The 23,789-nt window shown below is 51.6% G+C and overlaps 1 protein-coding gene across 3 annotated transcripts in view; it reads right to left on the bottom strand.

Moving 5' to 3' along the window:
• The window catches only part of HAUS7 (HAUS augmin like complex subunit 7), a 27,932-nt gene extending 11,746 nt beyond the window's left edge, over nucleotides 1–16,186 (bottom strand). For 2 of the 3 annotated variants that reach the window (XM_045883875.3, XM_064574698.1), the window contains exons 1-4: nucleotides 15,377–15,531; nucleotides 14,408–14,523; nucleotides 9,760–9,827; nucleotides 7,146–7,207 (exon numbers count right to left, since the gene is read on the bottom strand). In XM_045883875.3, coding sequence (XP_045739831.1) covers nucleotides 7,146–7,207; nucleotides 9,760–9,827; nucleotides 14,408–14,523; nucleotides 15,377–15,484 — 354 coding nt within the window. In that variant the 5' untranslated portion in view covers nucleotides 15,485–15,531. Of the gene's footprint in view, nucleotides 1–7,145; nucleotides 7,208–9,759; nucleotides 9,828–14,407; nucleotides 14,524–15,376; nucleotides 15,532–16,050 lie in introns of those variants that run through there. The other variant, XM_064574699.1, reaches the window with a different exon arrangement.
• Nucleotides 16,187–23,789: the final 7,603 nt, after the last annotated feature.

Here is a 23,789-nt window from a genome sequence, read left to right on the forward strand (position 1 = left end):
CAAATTGCTGAAAACTAATGACAAAGAAAAAAGTTTTAAAGCAGCAGGAGAAAACCAATGCATGACCCATAGGGGGAAAATTATTCAAATGACTGCAGATTTCTCATTGGAACCTATGGAGAAAGAAGAACTGCCAACCCAGAATTCTGTATCCAGTAAAACTATCCACCAAGAATGAAGGGGAACCGGACATACTCAAATAAGTGAACTCTAAGAGAATTTGGAGAGAGCAGACCACTTCTAAAAGAATTGCCAAAGGCCGTCCTTCAGAGAGAAGTGAAATGATACCAGAAAGAAACTTGCAACATCACAAATAAAGGAAGAATAAAGGACAAAACCACATAATCACTTCAGTAGATGCAGAGAAAGCATTTATAAAATTCAACACCCTTTCATGATAAAAACACTTAACAAATGGGAATAGAAGGGAGCACCCTCAACCTGATAAAGGGCATCTATAAAAAATTCACAGTTAACATCATACTCAGTGGTGAAGATCAAATGCTTTCCTCCTAAAATCAGGAAAAAGGCAAGGATGTCCACTCTTGCCACTCTATTCAACACTGTACTGGAGGTGTCACCCAGAGCAAATAGGCAAGAAAAAGAAATTAAAAACATGCAGATTGAAAAGGCAGACATAAAACTATCTCTATTTGCAGATGACACAACCTTATATATAGAAAATCCTAAGGAATCCACTAAAAAATCATTAGAACTAATAAGCAAGTCTAGCAATCTGGCAGGATACAAGAGCAATATGCAAAAGTAATTGTATTTCCACACACTAGCAATGAGTAATACAAAAATGAAATTAAGAAAACAATTCCAGGGGGAGCAGTAAGATGACAGAGGAATAGGGCGACCCTAACCCTGCCTCCTCATTGAAACACAGCTAGATAAAGACTGGATCATTCTGAACACCCATGACATTGATCAGAAGTCTTGGAGAACATCTTGCACATCTATAAACCAGAAAAACGACCCATGGAAGCTTCTTTTAACAAGCAGACCAAAGCACACCTAGGATCTACCTTCCTATATGTATTTTATTTTATCTTATATTATTTTTTAACTTTTTTTTCATTTTTTTCATTTTTATTTTTTATTTTTTCTTATTCTTCTTTCTTTCTGTATTTTGTTTTGGTTTTTTTTCCCTCCAAACTGACAAGACAGAGGAATTCATCCCAAAAGAAAAGGAAGAAATGATGGCCAGAGATTTAATCAATACAGATAAAAGTAAAATGTCTGAACTAGAATTTATTTATTTATTTTCTTTGGAACTAGAATTTAAAACAATTACAAGGATACTAGCTGGGCTGGAAAAAAGTATAGAAGACACTAGAGAATCCCCTACTGCAGAGATAGAAGAACTAAAATCTAGTCAGGCCAAAATTAAAAATGCTATAACCAAGATGTAGTCCCAAGTGGAGGCCATAAAAACGAGGAAGAATGAAGTAGTAGAGCAAATCAGTGATCTAAAAGATAAAATGATGGAAAATAATGAAGCTGAAAAGAAGAGGGAAAGAAAATTATTAGATCATGAAGGTAGACTGAAGGAACTCAGTGATCCCATAAAGTGAAATAATATCCGTATTATAGGAGTTCCAGAAGAGGAGTGGGAGAAAGAGGCAGGCGGCTTATTTGAACAAATTATAGCTGAAAACTTCCCTAATCTGGGGAAGGAAACAGGCATTCCAGTCCAGGAGGCACGGAGAACCCCCCTCAAAATCAACAAAAATAGATTAACACCCTGACGTATTATAGTGACGCTTACAAATTACAAAGATAAGGAGAAAATCTTGAAAGCAGCAAGGGACAAGAGGTCCTTAACCTACAAGGGTAGACACATAAAGCTGGCAGCAGACCTGTCCACAAAGACCTGGCAGGCCAGAAAGGACTAGCATGACATATTCAACATGCTAAATGGGAAAGATATGCAGCCAAGAATATTTATCCAGCAAAGCTGTCGTTCAGAAAAGAAGGTCAGGTAAAGAGTTTCTAGGACAAACAAAAAATAAAGGAATTAGTGAACACTAAACCAGCCCTGCAAGAAATATTAAAGGGGATCCTATGAGTGGAGAGCGGGACCCAAAATAAAAAAGACCAGAAAGGAACAGAGATAGTGTCCAAGAATGGTGACTTTATAGGTAATACAATGGCACTAAATTCCTATCTTTCAATAATTACTCTGAATGTAAATGGACTAAATACTCCAATCAAAAGACATAAGGCATCAGAAAGGACAAAAAAAAAACAAGACCCATTGATATGCTGCTTACAAGAAACTCATTTTAGACCCAGAGACACCTCCAGATTGAAAGTGAGGGAGTGGAGAACCATTTACCATGTTAATGGACATCAAAAGAAAGCTGGAGTAGCCATCCTTATACCAGACAAACTAGATTTTGAACCAGAGACTATAATAAGAGATGAAGAAGGACACTACATCACAATAAAGGGGTCTATCCAACAAGAATATCTAACAATTGTAAATATTGATGCCCCTAACATGGGAGCAGCCAAATATATAAACCAATTAATAACAAAATAAAAGAAACTCATTGATAATAATACAATAATAGTAGGGGACTTTAACACCCCATTCACAACAATAGACAGATCATCTAAACAGATCAACAAGAAAACAAGGGCTTTGAATGACACATTGGACCAGATGGACTTAACAGATATATTCAGAGTATTTTATTCTAAAGCAGCAGAATACACATTCTTTTCGAGTGCACATGGAACATTCTCCAGAACAGATCACATATTGGGTCACAAATCAGGTCTCAGCCGGTACAAAAAGACTGAGATCATACCATGCATATTTTAAGACCACCACAATGCTATGAAACTTGAGTCAACCACAAGAAGAAATTTGGAAATTTCTTCAAAATACAAATACATGGAGGTTAAGAACATCCTACGAAAGAGTCAACCACAAAAAGAAATTTGGAAATTTATTCAAAATACAAATACATGGAGGTTAAGAACATCCTACGAAAGAATGAATGGGACAACCAGGAAATTAAAGAAGAGTTTTAAAAATATATGAAAGAAATGAAAATGAAAACACAATAGTTCAGAACTTTGGGGATGCAGCAAAGTGGTCCTAAGAGTGAAGCATATAGCAATACAGGCCTTCCTCAAGAAGCAAGAAAAGTCTCTAACTACACAACCTAACCTTACACCTAAAGGAGCTGGAAAAAGAATAGTAAATAAAGCCTAAATCCAGTAGGAGAAGAGAAATAATAAAGATTAGAGTAGAAATCAGTGACATAGAAATAAAAAAAAAACCCAGCAGAACAGATCAACAAAACTAGGAGCTGGTTCTTTGAAAGAATTAGTAAGATTGAGAAACACCTGGCCAGACTTATCAAAAAGAAAAGAGAAAGGACCCAAATAAATAAAATCATGAATGAAAGAGGAGAGATCACAACCAACACCAAGGAAATACAAACAATTATAAGGACATATTATGAGCAATTATATGCCAACAAATTAGGCAATCTGGAAGAAATGGATAAATTCCTAGAAACATATAAACTATCAAAACTAAAACAGGAAGAAATAGAAAACCTGAACAGACCTATAACCAGCAAAGAAATTGTATCAGTAATCAAAAATCTCCCAACAAACAAGAATCCAGGGCTGGATGGCTTTCGAGGGAAATTCTACCAAACATTTAAAGAAGAATTAATACCTATTCTTCTGAAACTGTTTCAAAAAATAGAAATGGAAGGGAAACTTCAAAACTCATTCTATGAGGCCAGTATTACCTTGATCCCAAAACCAAAGACCCCACTAAAAAGGAGAATTACAGACCAATATCCCTGATGAACATGGTTGCAAAAATTCTCCCCAAGATACTAGCTAATAGGATTCAACAGTACATCAAAAGGATTATTCACCACAACCAAGTGGGATTTATTCCTGGGCTGCAGGGTGGTTCGACATCTGCAAATCAATCAATGTGATATACCACATTAATAAAAGAAAGGATAAGAACCATATGATCCTCTCAATAGATGCAAAAAAAGCATCTGACAAAATACAGCATCCTTTCTTGATAAAAACCCTCCGCCGTGTAAGGATAGAGGGTACATACCTCAACATCATAAAAGCCATATATGAAAGACCCACAGAGAATATCATTCTCAACAGGGAAAAACAGAGCTTTCCCCCTAAGGTCAGGAACATACAGGGATGTCCACTCTCACCACTATTGTTCAACATAGTACTGGAAGTCCTAGCCTCAGCAATCAGACAACAAAAAGAAATAAAAGGCATCCAAATCAGCAAAGAAAAAGTCAAACTTTCACTCTCTGCAGACGACATGATACGCTATGTAGACAACCCAAGAGACTCCACCAAAAAATTGCTAGAACTGATACAGGAATTCAGCAAAGTCACAGGATATAAAATCAATGCACAGAAGTCTGTTGCATTTCTATACACTAACAATGAAGCAGCAGAAAGAGAAGAAATCAATCCATTTTCAATTGCACCAAAACCCATAAGATACCTAGGAATAAACCTAACCAAAGAGGTTAAAAGACCATGTACTCTGAAAACTATAGAACACTGATGAAAGAAACTGAGGAAGACATAAAGAAAAGCATTCCATGCTCATGGATTGGAAGAACAAATATTAAAATGTCTATAACTACGCACAGCAATCTACACATCCAATGCAATCCCTATCAAAATAACAGCAGCATTTTTCACAGAGCTGGAACAAACAATCCTAAAATTTGTATGGAACCAGAAAAGACCCTGAATAGCCAAAGGAATGTTAAAAAAAGAAAACCAAAACTGGAGGCATCACAATTCCGGACTTCCAGCTCAATTACAAAGCTGTCATCATCAAGACAGTATGGTACTGGCACAAAAACAGACACATAGCTCAATGGAACAGAACAGAGAGACCAGAAATGGACTCTCAACTCTATGGTCAACTAATCTTTGACAAAGCAGGAAAGAATGTCCAATGGAAAAGATAGTCTCTTCCACAAGCGGTGTTGGGAAAATTGGACAGCCACATGCAGAAGAATGAAACTGGACCATTTCCTTACACCATACACAAAAACAGACTCAAAATGGATGAAAGACCTAAATGTGAGACAGGAATCCAGCAAAATCTTAAAGGAGAACACAGGCAGCAACCTCTATGACCTCGGCCACAGCAACGTCTTGCTAGACACGTCTCCAGAGGCAAGGGAAACAAAGGCAAAAATGAACTATTGGGACTTTGTCAAGATAAAAAGCTTTTGCAGAGCAAAGGAAACAGTGGACAAAAACCAAAGGACAACTGACATAGTGGGAGAAGATATTTGCAAATGTCTTATCAGATAAAGGGCTAGTATCCAAAATCTATAAAGAACTTATCAAACTCAACACCCTAAACAAAAATAATCCAGTCAAGAAATAGGCAGAAAACATGAACAGACATTTCTCCAAAGAAGACATATAAATGGCCAACAGACACATGAGAAAATGCTTAACATCACTGGGCATCTTCTTTATCCAAATACAAATCAAAACCACAATGAGACACCACCTCACACCAGTCAGAATGGCTAAAATGAACAAGTCAGGAAACAACAAATGTTGGAGAAGGATGTGGAGAAAGGCGAACCCTCTTAACTGTTGGTGGGAATGCAAGCTGGTACAGCCACTCTGGAAAACAGCATGGAGGTTCCTCAAAAAATTAAAAATAGAACTACCCTACAACCCACAATTGCAGCACTAGGTATTTATCCAAAGGATACAAACAGTGATGTGAAGGGCCACATGCACCCCAATGTTTATAGCAGCAATGTCCACAATAGCCAAACTACGGAAAGAGCCCGGCTGTCCAACCACAGATGAATGGATAAAGAAGATGTGGAGTGGGGGCGCCTGAGTGGCTCAGCTGTTACGTGTCTGCCTTCGGCTCAGGTCATGATCCCAGGGTCCTGGGATCGAGCCCCGCATCGGGCTCCCTGCTCAGCCGGGAGTCTGCTTCTCCCTCTCCCTCTGCCTGCTGCTCTCCCTGCTTGTGCTCTCTTGCTCCGTCAAATAGATAAATAAAATATTTTTTTAAAAAATCAAATATCTGACATGGCTTGTATCCAGAATATAAAAAGAATTCTTACAACTCAACAATCAACGACAAATAACCCAATTAAAAAGTGGGCAAAAGAACCAAATACAGACATTTCTCTAAAGAAGATCTACAGATAGCCAATAAGCACATGAAAAGATACCCAACGTCATTAGTCAACAGGGAAATGCAAATCAAAACCACAACGAGATAGCCCTTCCCACCCACCAGGATGGCTGCAATCAAAAAGATAAACAGATGTTGGTGAGGATGTGGAGAAACTTGAAACTGCTGGTGGGAATGTAAAATGGTACAGTCACTGTGGAAAAGTTTGGCACATAGTTCCTCAAAAACCTAAATGTACAGTTACTACACTGACCTATCGATTCCACTTTTAGCTATATACCCAAGAAAACCGAAAACATGTCTTCAGTTAAAAACGTATACAGTGACATTCATAGCATTATTTATAATAGCCAAAACGTGAAAATAATTATTTCAAAAGCTTGACAAGATTTTAAGGGCAGGGGTAGGGTTTCTTTGAGTGATGTGGGCATGGATTAGGGCCACCTCTGTAAAGAAAGCTGCAGGAGGGCAGCTAGTCAGGGAAAGTGCATGGGCCTGGGACTGGGGCCTGGGTTTGAGGCCCGACTCTGTCACCCGGTGACCTAGAGCAAGTTGTGAAATGGGACCAGGACAAGTACCTACTGCCACAGGTGAGTGCGACTACTAGTTGGCATATAAAGTACTTACCCCCAGTGCCAGTGGGAATGAAGTCTTCAACCGAGGACAGGATGTGCTCTGTCCTTTCGGTCACCATAACCAGAGCTCTGCCTCCAGCCTCCTCAGTTGTGTTCCCCATCTTGGCCCTAGGGATGGCTAGAGTCTATGCAAGGGAATCCTATAGATTCCTGGCCCAGGGGGCTTAGGAGCAGTGGCTGGGGATGCTGGCTCCCTAGCCTGAGGAGCAAAGGCCTGGGGAAAGAAACCCCTCCCACCCCTAACCAAGCCTCACTGAGGCCCCCAGCCTGCGGGAACAGAGAGGACCCTCTCTTACCTTCAGGAGCTCCTGGTCATCCAGCCCACACAGCATCAGCTCATGGCCTAGTTTCACCATCTCTGTCAGAACACAAGGGTCCTGTTACTGGAGACGCCCGCACCCAAACAGGAGGGGACGCCATGCACCCAGGAGTGCCCAAACGTGCAGAGTGCCCGAGTGCTGCTCTGGGGAGAGTGCTTCTGCTCTGGCATTGACAGGCCAGTGCCCAGGAGGCCACGCTGGGCCCAGAAGGCCTGGGTAGACAAGGAGGCAGGGGGACAACATGCCCAGGACTGCCTCTTGCTGTGTGACTTACACCTCTGTGGGCATCAGTTTCCTGCACTGAAATAAGGGGTCACATCTGATGTTCTTCCATATAAGGAACTCTGGCTTCTAGCAGAAGCCAGCCAGCCACTTGAGGAACAGACACAGAGCTCAGGGAACCTTCTAAAGTTGCTGTGTGCCACCCTTTCAGAGAACTTGCCAGGCCAAAGCAAAAGGAACCATGGCTCACATGTGTCAATTTCCTACAGGCCTTTATCAACATCTCCCTTCACCTTGCTGGCAACTCTAGGAGGTGGGCTGCAGCTCCATTTTACAGACTGGGAAACTGAGTCACTGCATGGTACAGGGACTGCCCGGCCACATGTGAGTAACCATCTGATATATCGAGAAAGGCCAGGACTTGGAGCTAGAAAGCCTGGGGCCAATGTCAGCTCTGCATCCCCGACCTAGCGCATAACTCTGGCATCTGCTTTGGAAGGTTTGCAAGAAGTAGAACATCGATGCAAAAGCATTAGTAACCCTGGAAACACTGTACGAATACCAATTATACCCCCAAGCATGCCCACTGCCCACAACCCTAACCCCAAATCCTTGTGTCTTCCACGGCTCCTCTCCTGCTTAGCCCATACCCAAGTCTTAGTAAGTCTGGTCAACCCTCCCTTCACGGTAAGTCCAGGATCTGGCCAACACTCCACTTTCACTGCCCCCCTCCCATCTCTTGCCTGCATCACTGCAAGAGCCTTCCAGTGGTCTCCCTGCCTCTGCCCAGGCCTCTGTTCTCAGTTCAGTGGCCTTAGGGACCCTGTTAAACCCAAAGTCAGGCCACAGCTTTCCTCAGAATAAAAGCTGTCCTTCCATGGCCTGATCTGGCCAGCCCCGATGCCTCTCTGCCTTCACCACTCTCCCCTTGCTCTCCACCCTGCACCAGCCACCTGGGCCTCCCTGGTACTCCTCACAGCTGCAAGGCACATGCAAGCCTACCTCAGGTCCTTTGCACTTGCTGTTCCTTTGCCCTGAACACTAGTCTTCCTGATATCTGCCTGGCTCGCTTCCTCCCTTCCTGCAAGTCTGTGTTTAAAAGACAGGCTTTCCCCAGTGATCTTAATCAACAGTACCACCCTTCTCCCAACCCACCCATGTACCACTTTGCCCTCACTTGGCTTGGTTTATGGCACTTGTCACCATCCAACACAGAATTTCGCTGCCTTCATTTATCACCTGTCTCTCTCAGCCGCCACATGAGTGCCATGTGAGCAGCACCATTCGCCGCCGCACAGCCAGCACCCAAAACGATGCCAGGTGCGTAGGGGACACTCCACAAATACCGCTCAAATGAATTCAGGAATTCTCCTAATCCTCTTTGGAGGATTATACCCTTCGACAAGCACTCATGTCTACCACCTGCTCTGACACTCAGCACGCTCCCATGAGGTGGGCAAGGCTCAGGTTATCACCCCCGCTTTACAGAAGAAGAAACTAAGGCTGGGAATGGCAAGGTCAAGGCTTTGGCTGGGCTAAGGGCAGGGTTGGCATCTGTGTGTGGGTGTGTGTTAAAGAATTCAGATGCAGTCTGATGGTTCACCTGGCCTTTACATGGTCCCATCAGCAGGAAAGTGCCAGACATAACACACTGGGGAGAGGGGGAGCACTTCTATGCAGCCCAGGCCGGCCCACAGGCCAGTCCTGCAGCCTCCAAAACACAACACCCTATTCTTCTGGCCCATTTCAGCCTCGGGGACAAGTGTCCCTGGATAATTCATTTGGCAGTGAGAGCTGGGGCCTGCACTGGAGCTCCAGGGTCCAGGTCACCCACCCTGGAATAGCTGAGCCAAATGCAGGCCCACGGAAAATTTGACTTTTAGAGACACCGTAGTGAGGACTGTAATTTACTCCCCTTTGCCTAATGTTCATTACCAGATTAAGGACAGTTTCTGCCAACAAAGGATCGAAAAGAAGCCATTACAAGACAAGCCCCTACGGAGAGCTGCCCAACGCAAACACAGCAGGAAGCAGGAAGATGGGGACAGAACCACCAGAAGCATCGGCAAGAACCAGTCTCTGCCTCCAGTGCTTTGGTGGATGGGCTGGACAGAGTGACACGTTCTCGATCTCATTCACATGCCCCTATAAGAGGAACCATCCCCTTTGCCCATGCATAGTGTGTAAGTGTGTAGTAGGGCATGCCCTGATTCTAGAAGGCTCTGGCAAGATCTCCAGGGTGTGCACCAGCCAGAAGTAAACACAAGCCAATGGGAAATCCAGTGCAACTTGCCAAGGAGGCCATGCACCAGCTCAGAATTATCCAGAAACCACCACCCAACTCCAAACTCCTGTAACACAGACCCACCTTGGATCTTCACCTCAGCTGGGGCCCCCTTTAGCGAGCTGAACTTGTCCTGCCAGGAGGGATAGACCCTGTAGGGAAAGAGCAAAACTGGTCAGTCCTGAGCAGGCAGCAGAGGCCCCCTCATGACCCCTCCTTACACATGCTCTGAAAAAGTGAATTACTTGTGCAAGTGCTAAATACCACTGAAATGTTCACTTCAGATAGATAATTTTATGTGATGTGAATTTCAACTCCATAAATTATTAGGGAAGAAAACCACAAAATATTTCTGAAAGTATACCTCAGAAATGTGAATCTGAATACTGAAATTTAAATTCTCACGATAGGGCGCCTGGGTGGCTCAGTCAGTTAAGTGTCTGCCTTCGGCTCAGGTCATGATCCCCGGGTCCTGGGATCCAGTCCCATGCTGGCAGCCTCCCTGCTCAGCAGGGAGCCTGCTTCTCCCTCTCCCTCTGCCCCTCCCCCCGCTCGTGTTCTCTCTCTCACGTGCACTCTCTCTCTCTCTCAAATAAATAAATAAAATATTTAAATTCTCACAATAAAAAAACAAAATGACTGCCCAAGAGGAAAATCCTGAATTCCTCAGAGCTCTAAGCTCTTTCTCAGAAGGAACCACTGGGCTGGCTTTTCTCTCAACCATGGTGCAGGTTTGTTTGAAGAATGTCCACCAAGGCCCTTCCTGCTCGAGCACCCTTGCAGGCCCTGCCTGGGTGTCCTCTCACACCTCTCTGCACACATGTGCGTCTGCTCTTCTCGGCCTGGAGTACTTTCTTCCCACCTGGCCCAAGCACACTGGCTGACTCATCCCAAGAAGCCCATGGCTGACATCGCCTCCCCAGGGAAGCTGGGGAAGGGCCAGGTATGCCCACAGACACTTTGGCATCCCTCCGTCACAGGAGAACCTGGGCACTGTCCTCCCACCGGGCTCTCACCTCCCAGGCTGCAGGCTTGCTGAGGCCAGGAGATAACTTTCCATTCTATACTTTTGGGGCCTAATGCCATGGAGGCCAGCACAAAAAAGGCAACCAGTGTGTATTAACAAATAAACGACCACGGCCTCTTGCCGTGGAATAATCTGCCATTAGTAAATGTCCATGCTTAGCGCTTTCAAAAGAAGGACATTTTCTCTTTTTAGAAAAGCTTAAATCATTGTGAGATTATCCTACTCCAGGTCACAGCTTTAAACCATTTAGGGGCTCCTAGTGTGATAGGCTCTGGGATCACAGCTCCAGCCTCCTGGATTGAGAGACAGCAATCCCAGCTGCCCCCCACCCAGGTCCAGCGGAGCCCCAGCCTCGGCGATATCAGGATAAATGGGACAGTGGCCACTCATAAGCATCTTGCCTTAAGACAGTGAGCTGATGGGCAAAACTGTTTCCAGACACAGACCACATCCAAAGGCAATAAGGGCTACAATACCCTGACAGCCCCCCCAGGAGGTCTCCACCATGAGCAGGCGTCAGCCTGAGCACTACACCCTCAGACGTGAGCTCCAGGCCTAGCATAGCATCATTCTGGGGGCTGAGACTGCCGCCTGCTTGCCAGGGAGCCTCAGCAGCTGGCTGCCAGGGCAGGTCCTCCCTACATAAAGGTAAGAGGCTCTTTCCACAGGACAGTGAGGGCCAGGACTCTACTCTGCCATCATGGTGTGGAGGGCTGCCAGCCCTAGGGACCTGCTGACTTAGCATGCTAGAAAAGGGCACAGTAGCTGTTCCATGGAGAGGGCTCACTTCTCCTACCCCAAACCATGCCTCTAAATGAATGCCTGCCTCCCAGGCCACACCTGCCCTGCCCGTACTGGGGCCCTGGGAGCTGGCAGGGCCATCCTGAACCTGAGGTCCCAGGCCCCACACTGCAGGACTACAGTGGAGAGGGGGCCTCAGCTGCATCGCCTGTCTTCGTGACTCATGAAGGCAACCAGCTCTTCTGCCAAAGAGGGATGGGGCAGAAGGAGCCCCTACCATGTGAAATGCTAGGAGGATGGGCCCTGGGCCTGGTTGCTGGGCAACGTCCCCACTTACAAGGCGCCAAGGAGCAGAGAGCACGCAGCAATCCATCAGGCTGGACACAGCAAACCACTTCAACACACTAAAGAACAAATCCACAAAAGCCTAAGTGACCTCACTCAGAAAGGGCTTTCATCAAAGTTGATCTTCCTGAGGCAGCAAGGCAGAAACTAAAGGCACTCAAGGCCTTGAGAGCAAGTATAGTTCTTCAGGAGTCAAGGAAACCCAGGTGCCTTGAATTCAGCAACCCAGGGGGCCCTGCAGCTCTGCCCTGCCCCCACACCGAGGACCAGCCTGGCACATGGGTCACCCAGAGCCAGCATGCTGAGCCCCAAGGCCAACACCAGGTACGGCTTCCAGATTCCACCCAGAGCAGGGTGGACAAGGTGACCCTAATCGAGGGCTGAAGTGGTGAAGCCATGTGCAAAGAAAGCCAATATGAAATGTGGGAGAAGCTGAACTCTATCCAATCCTCTTTTCGGGACCTTGAAAGGCCTATGGCCTTTTGCCAGCTCGGGATCATAAGAAGCAACTGTACGTTCCCTGTCCATTCTTTCAAAGAATTCAGCTGCTTGTATTTATAAAAGTACTTAAAGCATTTGAGGAATGTACCCACAGACTCCCACCCATCCCTCCCACCCAGCAGGCTGCCCCAGTCCCCAGCATCAGCCTAAGCCAGGCAAATCTGGGGTCCCTCCCATGAGAGCCTCTCCAAGACATGGCTGTGGCACCCCTCCTCCTGGGGGAACACTTGAGATCCCTGCACTAGCCCAGGCCATCCCCACTACTGCCTCTCCTCCCAGACTCCTGGACCATGCACCGGTCCTTCCAGGGCTGGCAGTGGCCATCATGTGAGCCACCTGTCGTTCCAAGGCAGGCTCCTGCCATCTTTTCCTGGGGCTGTTCCAAGAGTCTCCATATCGGTCTCCCTGCCTCCACCATCTCCCCTCCAAATCCATCCACCACAGAACCTGAGTCACCTTGCCAAAATGCCAACTTGAGTATGTTGCTTCCCTGGTCCCATGCTTGCCCTGCCTAGAGCATCAGGTGGAAAGGCCCTCACGTGGCTTGCAAGGCTCTGCAGGAGCTGCCCCAAGCTGCTGTTGGGGCCACTGCAGCCCAGCTCTCCTTCCCACACCTTGATTCCTCGCTCCGGTTGAAATGAGCACCCACCCTCCCGAATCAAGTGCCACCTCCTCTGTGCCAACATGCATAACATTCAGACTGCAGAGGTATGCCCGCCACTGGGATTCATGCCTAGGCCTTTTGCAGCTGCTAGAGCCCCACCCCTTGAGGTCACCCATCCATGCCTGAGGCGCCTGGAATGATACATGGGTGTGCATGTGTCCATGCACCTGCTTAGCATCCAACAGCCTGGAGCACATTTCAAGTATGTCCAACACTGTGCAGCAGCCTGGGGCTGACACACGAGTCCTGCCTGGTACATGCCCTTCAGCAGCTCCCAGACAGGACAGCAGGCCAAGACAGACCCAACGGGCTGAGAGCTCTGGGAGGGGGTGTGCTCAAAGGGTTGTGGGTATCTGAGGGCAAAGAGGGACATGTTTTGCCCTGGGAGCTGGAGACTTTTAAAAAAGAGCTGCGACATGTGAGCTGGGTCTTTGAAGGTTATTCAGAGACCTGACAGTGCTTTCAGGAGGGAGAGCAAAAGGGTACAAGAGCGCTCTGAGCAGAGGCGTGGGGTGGACCTGGGGGAGGGACTGGAGGACAGGCTGCTGGAAATACAGAGGCTCAAACATGAAAATGCCTCCCCACCCTCCCAGCCATTCGTAGGACACCCGGCCCAGGGCCAGGCCTGCTGGTGTCCCATGGCCTGGCAGGTACACCAGCTGGGTGCAGGCCGCATCCTCGCTGCTCCACCACCAGGCTCCTGCCCAGGCATCTTCCTGAGCTGCAAGGGGCAGAGAGGCGAGGCTGAAGAGGAACAGGCCCAGACCTGGCCTTCTGAGAGACGCCTGTACCAACCGACCATGGCCACTGCAGGGAGGGCCCTGGGGGTCATGCCCAACAACACAGGAGCCTGTGCTCCATGAGAGGCTTGGTCAAGCCTTCCCCACTGTAGCCTTGAGACAGATGCTCAGCTCATGGGCTGCTGCTCACAAGGAACAGACATTCCTTGGGACTTTCTGGATCTTTCCCTTTGCCATCTGGATAGGCTTTGCTTCCCTTGCACAGAGCCAGGCACACCCACCAGGGCACTCCTTGACCTGAAGGACTGGGAAACAGGGTCTTGGCCCTGCTTGTCACTCCTCAATGGCAAGATGCAAGAGAGTTCACAAGTCCAGTCAGAGATTGAAAGGATCGCGGCCCCTGCCAGCTCTGAAACTAGTAAAGCAAGGAGAACACTCAGAAGCCCAGCTCAGCACTTTAGCTGAGGCGGCAAACAGACCAGCTAAAGCACTGGCATGGGGGGTGGGGGCAGCACTTTCAAGGCAAACTTGAGCATGGTTTCCATGGCTGGCACTTCTTACCCAAACAGCTGTTCTCACGGTGACCTGGAGTAGGGTATGGAGCCATCTGGGAGTACCACTACTTACAAAAATATCAAACGCCTATCTTTCCCAGGTGGGCTGAGTGGTGCCTGGTGTACCCCAAGGATGGGGAGGAAGAAACAAAGATGTTACCGAACACACATCCACTCCAGGATCTCCAAGCGGTACTTCGAAGGACTACACAGCAGTTCCTGAATGGTCTTAGGTTCTGTGATATAAAGACCCTCAAGGACCGGGCAGTTGAGAGCCTAAGCAAGGAAAGGAAAACCAGGAAGCTTCAGAAATCGAGTAGGACTTAAGGGTTGTAATGCTCCTCTCTTCACACACATTTACTACCCACCAAGCACACACCAGGCTTGGTTAGCACACACGGGCTCCCCAACCCCCACCGCCTCCTGGCAGTGCTCTCCCTCCATCTTGCCCAGAGTCACCCCACCTCCTTTAAGTACTCCCGCTCTAGCCTCGTGTAGCAGTTTAACCTAGTAGCAACTAGAGGCTTTGGCAAGAATCCGAGATTCTGATCCAGGCTCCCAGCTATGCCACAGGGAAGGGTCAGGGAGAAGGCAGATAGCACCTATCTGGAGTGCGGGGGGTGGGGGGTGGGGCGGAGGAGGAAGGAGGGGAGGGGGAAGGGGATGGGGGACAGGCAAGGGGGGGTGAGGCAGAGCAGCGGCGGTTCGTGTGGCACCTGGGATGGCTATCTGACCTGGCAGGGCGGGTTTCCTCACTGCTGCCACCCGAGCATCTGACTCTGCCTGTCTCCCCCCAGACCCCGCGAGCTCCCTGAGCCCAGGGCCCGTGCCCTCCCCGTGTCTGCATTTGCCTCGTGCGCCCAGCAAGGTCCTGCAGACTTCCTGCAACGTAAGTTAAGGTGCAGCACGCGCGTGGCGCCGGCCCGAACTAGCAGGCACGGACCACGGAGACAGCAAAGCGCGAAGGCCCAAGGCCGCCCAACGAGCAGACCCCGGACATAGGCCGCGGCCGGGAACTCAAAGACCGGCCGCGCGTGTGGCGCCGCCGACTTCCGCAGTAGGCCCTGCCCACTCCGCTGCCCTGGCCCCCGCTGCCCCCGGGGAAGGGGGCTTCCTGGGTCCCCGGCACCTTTAGCTTCGCGAACACCTCCACGGCCGCCTGGAGCACGCCCTCGTCGCCCTCGTCGCCCTCGTCCTTGTAGCCGCCGCCACCGACGCCGACACCTAGCCCAGCCATGTTTCGCGCTCTGAGCCGCGCCCCGCCCCCGCCCCAGGCTCACTAGCCGGCCCGGCTGCCAATCACACGCAAGCCCCGCGCCCCTCCCACCCTCCTGCCCGCGCCGGCCCGCCCACCCCGCCCGTGCCCGCCGCGCCTTCTCATTGGGCCGCAGCTCCACGCGAGCCCGGGCACCACCCAGGAGGCAGGCCTCGGGGAAAGGGCGGGGCGCGGGCGAGCCGGGCCGGACGCTCTTTGGCCCCCTCGCTCGCGTCGCGCCTGCTTGCGGCCCCGGCCGAGCGGGCGTCGGGGCGAGCCTTCGCCAGGAGAGAGCGCTCCTGCCCCGGTCGGGCTCTCTAGAGGACGGAGAGGCGCCTGGCGGGTGGGACTTAACTGGGACTGAGCGTCCTGGCTCCCCGTGCGGGGCTCTATCTCCCGGTTCCCACACTCACAGCTGTAGTTAGAGGGAAGTTCCTTGTGTTCCAATCCGACCCCACTACTCACTACCTGGGTGACTTTGGGCGGGTTACCTAACCTCTCTGTGCCTTCTCGCCCTCACCTAATGGGGAATAAACGAGAGCACTTACCTCATTGGATTGCTATGAAGATGGAATGAGGTAATAATTCCTATGACAATGCCTGGCACGTACAAAGCACTGTGTAGATGTTCACTGTGATTGTGCCGGACTCTGCTACTTTCCCCCCTCCTCCCCCACTCTTTCATCTTCCTGGAAGGTTCTGTGGCTCCTTCCCGCCCTGTCCACTTACAAATCTCTTTGCATCTCTCACAGCCCTCAAACTCAATGAGTCTGGCATGAAATCTGACAACCCATCTGTCTCCAGACCTCCAAAGCCCCCATCCCTGGGACCTGCTGATCTGAGGAGGCAGGAAGGAGCTGAAGAGTGGCTGGTGCCCAGGGAGTCGGAAGCCAAGGCAGGCAGCTGCTGCCAGCTCAGTCCTCTCGGGAATCTCTCCCTCCTCTGTGCCCTGCCCTGCCACCTCCTAGAAAGAGGGACCAAGAGGCAAATCTAGAGACGGGGAGACCCAGGGAACTGGTAGGACGCAACTGCAGTCCTCTGAGTAACAGGAAAGGGCTCTCAGTTCTGTCCCAGGATGACGGGGCAGGAGTCTGGGTTAACAAAAAAAAGACCCAAGCCTGTCCTTGTGGGGCGGGACCTGATTCCCTACTGAATGGTTTGTAATTCCAAGCTATACTGAGGACACAGAGCCTTGGAAGTGAGCTGAAGGGTCTTGCAAAGCACCATAAGGCCCCTTCCCCTGTCCAGTATGGTTGCTGCCTTGGGCCCTTCTGGCAGCTGAAGGCTGTAGGGGCTTTGGGCTGTTTTTTTTAATCTTTTTTTTTCTCTTTTTGTTTTTGTTTTTCTTTCTTTCTTTTTAAAAAATTTCATTTCAATCACAGCCCCAGCTCAGACATTCAAATTCTTGTGGGTTTTTCTGTGGATCTTTCCTAGGACTGGGGAATTTGGCGGGAGAAACCACAGCAGTGTGGTGGCCTCCCCCACCCTCCCCATATCCTCTGCTCCTAAGGATCAGGAAGAAACAAGCCCCTGTGTATTCTGGAAGAAAATTCCCCTTCTCCACCCAGCCCGATGGAGCCAGTACTCTAACCAGTCCTTCCCCAACTCAGCAGCTCTGTCTATGGCATGGGGTGGGACGTGGAGGGATTGACAGGGCCTCGAAGGGAGAAAACCATCTTGAGAGGTCATGGGGTCCATCGTCCTGTACGGAGGATGTGCTGGCCAGCCCTCAGCTCATGGAGATGGCTGCCGAAGACCTGCGCACACCACCACTAAATCATGGTGCCTCCCAAACATCCTCCACTGGAAAGCTGGAGGCTGGGATGGAAACAGAGACTGCTGGGCCTCTCACAGAGTGGGGAAAGAAGGAGCCGGCTGATAGAAGCTTCTGGAAACTTGAACTCAAGCTCAACACAAGGAAGCACCCCTCCCAGAGGACACTGCCTAAACCCCGGCTGGCTGCCCAGAAAGGGAGAACACTCCCTGTCTTGGGAGGTGTGTAAGCCCAGGGAGGTGGGTAAGGCTGTGAAAGGGTGGGTAACTACAGTGAGGAAGGAGAGGACAGGCCTCTAAGAGGCATTTCTGCCCAAAGCCCCCGGGTTCTGTGAAGGAGGCTTGCGTGGGTGAGGGGCCAAAAATGAGGCTGAAGGATCTGTCCCCCTAGGAGGGGATTCGGTAGGAACAGGGGGTCAGTGGAGAGTATGGATCCCTGGGCAGATGGAGGCACTTCATGCAACAAGAGCCAACCTCCTGATCATGGGGGAAACTTGGCCATGGGTCTCAGCAGGGCCTTAGCCATGTGTCAGTACTTGGAAAACAGGCTGGAAATTGAGGCCAGTTGACAGGCACTGGCCCCACCGTACCAGGGATGGGCTGGCAGGCGGTGCAGGCCAAGGCAGCCAGCCACGTGAGGCACGTCACTTTGTGCAGTGGGCACAGAAATGGACAGCCAACCAGATGCCTTCACTCAACGGCCTCCCTGCCCTGGAGCAGCAGCTCTTGGCGGGAGCTGTGCAGGGCATCAGGCAAGAGGAAGGTCCCTGAGAGCATCTCCACTGCAATGTTGAGACTGTCTTTAGCAACAGATCCCAGGGTTCAGGGGGAATCTTAACCAGGGCTCCCCTCCCCCCCCCCCCCCCCCCAGCAGACATTGCCAATCAAAGGAAGCTGGAGATCAAGGGTTTACACTCTCCGTCAAGGAAGAGAAAGCAGACTGGCTTCTGCTGCATCTGACAGGAGCTGAAGGCCTTGTTCCCCCATAAACTCCTGCCCCTGAAAGAGGGGAACCTTCGAGGGACAAAGGCTTCCTCCAACTTCCACTCTCCTCAGCCCCAAGTTTCCCCAGTAAGAAGAGGAGATGAAGGGACTCCTCATCACATGCCCTGGGAGCACCAAATGCAGGCTCTTGAAGAAAAGGCAAGTGGTAGGGGCGCCTGGGTGGCTCAGTTGGTTAAGCGACTGCCTTCGGCTCAGGTCATGATCCTGGAGTCCCTGGATCGAGTCCCGCATCGGGCTCCCTGCTCAGCAGGGAGTCTGCCTCTCCCTCTCCCACTCCCCCTGCTTGTGTTTCCTCTCTCGCTGTGTCTTTCTCCGTCAAATAAATAAATAAAATCTTTAAAAAAAAAAAAAAAAAAGAAGAAAGAAAAGGCAAGTGGTGAGTGTGTGTGACATTTCAGAGGAAGAATTCAGTTATGGTACAAGAAGCTGCTCCAGTCCATGGGAGAAGTAAGTAGCAGTTCCTGACACTGGACTGAGGGAGAAATGAGACATGGTAATGAGGTCAGGCTGAGGATGATCTGAGGCCAAGACTCTCCACGGGCAAGGTCAAGGCTGCCTTTTCCGCCCCTCCCTCTCCCCCCTCCTCCTGCCCTAACTTCTCTCTTCTGCCCCTGACTGAGCTACCGTGCTGAGCTGTTGGTCACCATCCACCCTGGTGCCCTGGTCTCGCAGCCAGCCCACAACATCTGTGCCAGCCAGGAGCCCACTCAAAACCAGCCACCTTCACACAGATGAGAGGAAGAGTGGAAAACCGGGAAGTCAGGGATTTTGTATGTGAGACCCCAAACTACCACAAGGGCAATGAGACCTAAAGGGTCCCTGGAACAAGAGTGAGGTTGACATCCCTTCAGGTGGTCACTGTTAGTCACCCACCTCAAGGCCCTGGGGACTTGTCTGGCCAAGCACACACTCCTGGAGTCTCCTAAGTCCAGAGGACTCCGGAGCTGCCACCATGGGCCTGACAGATATGAGCATATGCTTGTGGCAGGCTCATAGGCTCCCACCCAAGTACTGGATGGATGGGACTATCAATCTAGGAGCTGACCGATGACAACCAATTCTAGAATGCTGTCCTTCTAGACCTTCGTGCGGACACCGGGAGTCTACCGGCACATGAGGATGGAGAGGCTGTCCTGGGACCTTGGCCTCCTCTTCCTGTCACTTCTGGTCCCTGTGCTAGGGCAGGGACCATGGCAACCTAAGGCAGGGACAGCTGGCTCCCTGCTCACAGGAAACCTAAGGAAACCTTGGCCTGCCCTGGGCCTCCTGCTTCAGGGCCCCAGCCTCACCGCCTGCTGCTGAGGGGCCCTTGGAGCCCAGGGGATGCCAACAGCTCCCAGGCCACAATCTCCTGCAAGGGCCCATTTCACACGCCTAAGACCCAGATCAGATCTCAGACTACTCCTAGGGTCTGAGAGGATCTGTGAAGTCCATCCACCTTGCAGGCATTTGTAGGGGTGTGGACAGAGTCGGGCTGCGGGCCAGGAAGTGGACCCATGAGCCCTCTCCTAGTCCCCATGGATCCAGGGGTGAGAATGAACACGGGGCTGGAGGGGGCCCCAGCGGACATGGTCACGGTCTTCACTTGCCTTCTTGACCCAGGCTCCAAAACTGGGGTGGGGAGGGCTGCAGGCTGGGCCCCTGGAGGCCTTTGGGATCCAAGCTCAAGCTCTCATGCTCCTCTTCTGCAGGAGCCCAGGCCGCGACGCGCCCGGGCAGGGTGAGGGGTGGGGACAGCTGCGCGGCAGGGGCAGGGGGGAGGGGGGCGGCTGCACGTGGGCCGGGGCTCAGGCTCCCGGGCCGCAGAAGAGGAAATGGAGGGCGGGATGACCCCCTCCGCAGGGAGACACTCGGGTCTAGACGGCTTGGCAAAGCCGGCAGGACTGAGTCACATGCGTCTGGAGCTGGAGACGCAGGCGCCAGGACTGGAACACGAACGTGCCCACTGCGGAGGGCCAGGCGGGGGAGGGGGCGCTCAACCTCGGCTTCCCAGTGCCCTGCCCCCAGCTAGCACCCAGCCTCTGATCCCTGCCTGAGCCCCCCCACCCCATGCCCATCTGGAGGGGCAGAGGTTAGCTTCCACACGGAGTCGAGCAGGGCCCACGTTATGGGTAGGAACCAACTGAATTTCAGAGGGGGAAGGGAGATGGGCAAGTGGCCCCCACGTGCCCCCATCCCAATCATGGCCCTCCTCCCTCAACCCAGCCACAACAGCCACCTGGAATCTTTGTGCCCCAAAGCCACCCTGGCCGCACTCCCCCCAGCCCAGGCCCACCTTCTACAGACACTCGGCAGCTGAAAGCAGTGGCACCTTACTCTCCACCACCCCATCCCCAGCCATCATCGTCCTGCTTGGGGTCCCGTGCCCCCTTCCCTCCTTCTCCTTCCTCCGTCTCTCTGTCTCTCTCGCCCTTCCCCTCCCTCTCTCCCTCCCTCACTCAGGAACACCAGGTCTCTGGATGGGCTGATGTATTCAGTGCTCACAAAAGCATCTGCAGAAAAAGTTGTTTAATTGGGACCAGATCCTCTGAGGTTTTAATGGCATTACAGCAAGACGGGTTTTCTCTAGGGAAGAAACTGCTGGCAACAGGAAGAGAGCACAGAAAGTTTGGCTCTTTTCTTCTCAAAGCTTGAAGGGGGAAAAGGCCCATGTACCTTTATTTATATCCTAGAGATGCCTGAGTATGCACCCTGACAGTCCCTCGCACAGATTCCCAAGGATAGAGCCCAGCACCCACGTGCCTCTGCACCTGCGCGCAGGCGCTCAGGGACACCCTGGTTTCAGTGTGACTTGGACACGACGACGCAGGCTCAAGAACAGGCCTGCTCCCTTGTTCTGTGTCTTTGGCTGCAGAAGGCCTGGTACGCAGTAGGGGCTTGAGGCACGTATCAAATGACAGATAGTGGGAGGGCAGGACTAGCAGCCCAGACCTTGGCCCCAAGCTTTGCATTCATACACGGAACTGCCTTCTGGACACCACCACTTGGCTGTCTAATCACCACCCTCACACCTGGCAGGTCAGGAGGTGGATTCCTGAGCTTCTGCCCCAGGCTCACTCCGCCCTCAGCATTCCGACTCTCCTCACTTCCCTCACCTGCAGCCTCCACCCTGCACCGGCCACCCTCACCTCTCCCCTACGGGGTGCAGCTGCCTCCACACTGGCTCCTATCTTCTCACTTGTGGCCCCAACAAGTCAGTGTTCCCCTGCAGTCTGTGAAATCTTTTGATAATGTAAGTCAGATCACGTGAGTCCCGTGCTCAGAAGCCCACTGTGGCTCCCTGTTTTCTTCAAGGTTACAGGCAAAATCAGCCTGCCGCCCACAGAACGCCCTGTGAAGCTAACCCTGCCGCCCTCCCCCAGCCTCTCCCTCCCTCAGCCTCCTGCCCCACACTGGCCTACTTGCTGATTCCCCCGCCCTGTTCTGCCTCCCAGCCTTGCACTGGCCATCCTGCCCTTGTGAAGGGCACACAGAGCTCCAGAGAAGAGTCCCCCCAAATGTTACTTCCTCACGGTCCTCATCTGAACCCCCATCAAAAGTACCCCTCCCTCCAGTCACCATGGCCGTCTCTTTCCTTCTGATGGGGTCCGTGTGCTCCCCCCTACACAGCCAGCTGGCGGTGTGCCTCCCCACACAGTGCCCCGGCATGGTGCCTGGCCCACAGCAGGAGCTCGGGAACGTTCCCTGAGCAAAGAATCCATTTTCCAATCCTCTCTTGATGGGAGGAGAGCTCTCAGCTGTGCAGTTCTAAGGAGGCTTGAGGGATGAGGAGTGTTGCTTTGGCATCCTCCTGGCTCCCAATCAGAGCCCCCGACTTGTGCGGGTACGTGTGCACATGGGTGTGCATGAGTGTGTGGACAGTGGGCCACGTGGAAGGGCAGGGCAGGAGAACAAGAACCGGGAGTCTGTTCCTTGCCCTTAGAATCCTAGGATTGTGCAGCTGGAAGCAACCTCGATCATTTAATGTAACTCCAGGCCCCTTCCAGCTCTCAGATTCTAGAACTTTGTAAGGAGCGCACACCCACTACATTAAGATGGAGAGACCGAGGCCCTGAGCAGGGAGACTTGTTCCCGACATCACATGGCCAGTCTGTCCAGGGCAGAGCTACGAGCCCAAAGCTCGCTGTATCCCTGGTTCCTGGAAAATCCCAACACCCCTCCCACCCCGCGCTCCAGACACTAGGCTCAGGGTTAGTGTTGGCCGGGGGCCCTGCCTGTCCCAGCCCAAGTCCACGAGTGAGCTCTGTGTGTAGGAGGGGTGGGTGTGGGAGGGTACCTCAAGTTTTGCTGAGCCCCCCACCCCTGCAGGCTGGCTCTGCTCTCTGGGGGTTTCCTCAAGGTCCCCATGATGTGCAGGTACTGCAAGACTGGACAGAGCAGGTGGCCAGGTGGCCATTGGGTCCCCAGCAGGAGAAGGACAGCAGGACAGGACTCCATGGGAGCTGGGGAACTGACAGGGCCCAGGCCTCGCCCCTTCCTGCCTAGGTGGGTAGAAGCGGGGTCCCTCCCTCCTCCAGACTGCTGTGCCAGAGAAACCTGGGAGCAGGCTTCCTCCCACCCCCAGCCCAGCTAATGGGAACCAGATGGCAGGATGTTTAGTCAGCGCCTGGGGAGCGGCACGAACAGGGGAAATGGGTTGGGGGCCAGGATTCCAGAATCCATCCCCAGGCAGGGGGAGGGTCAGAGCAAGGGCTCCCACCACAGTCCCACTCCAGGGGCCCACCTCAGGAAGGGTCCTACCTCAGGAAGGGTCCTACCCCTCCTCAGACAATGCCTTGACTTGGGCAAGCCCTACCCCCCTTGCTTCCTTCTCTGTACTGGGGAGGCTGGGAGCGCTCCGTCTTCCAGGTTTCCCGGGCAAACTTCTCGTAGTCTCCCCGGCACATCTCTGGCCTCCCTTGCCTAAGTGCTCCCCCTCCCAGAGCTTCAGCCGTCCTCCAGCCCAGGGCCACACAGGCACACCAGTGGCTTCATCCTTGGCTCCCAAAGTACTTGCTCATGCTCACTCCACAGATAGCCTCTGTCTCTGGCCTGTGTGTGGCACAGCTCCACATTCAGGCCATAAACCAGAGCCCTGGATGGGACAAGGGAGAGGGTGCCAATGGACCCCGTGTGGCTCTTACAAGACTGTCAGCTGCCATGGGGGCTCCCTGAGGGCAGCAACTCCCCTGTCCCCCCTGCACCCTGCACACAGACCCACATATGCAAATGTCGAGGAGCCCAGTGAAGACCCTCTTGCTGGGGACTCCCCGCCCTAATCCCCCACAGCCCCCTCCTGCATCTCACACACTCCCCTGTGGCCCTGGACAGAGACCTGGAACCCCAGATGGTGGTGGGAAGCTCCTTCCAGATGGCCCTTCCTGGCCCTGCTCCCCGTTCCCTGCACCCTCCCCCAGCTTCCCCCTCTCCCCTCCACCCAAGCCTTGCCCACAATTAACTCATTTTTTCAGATCGCTTCCAAACATAAGTCAACGCTGGACAGAGCTGTAGGAAAAGCTTCCTCAAAGCT

This window comes from Mirounga angustirostris, unplaced genomic scaffold (assembly GCF_029215605.1).
Source record: "Mirounga angustirostris isolate CCGP_5_RB_7025 unplaced genomic scaffold, mMirAng1.0.hap1 SCAF_11, whole genome shotgun sequence".
Taxonomy (NCBI): domain Eukaryota; kingdom Metazoa; phylum Chordata; class Mammalia; order Carnivora; family Phocidae; genus Mirounga; species Mirounga angustirostris.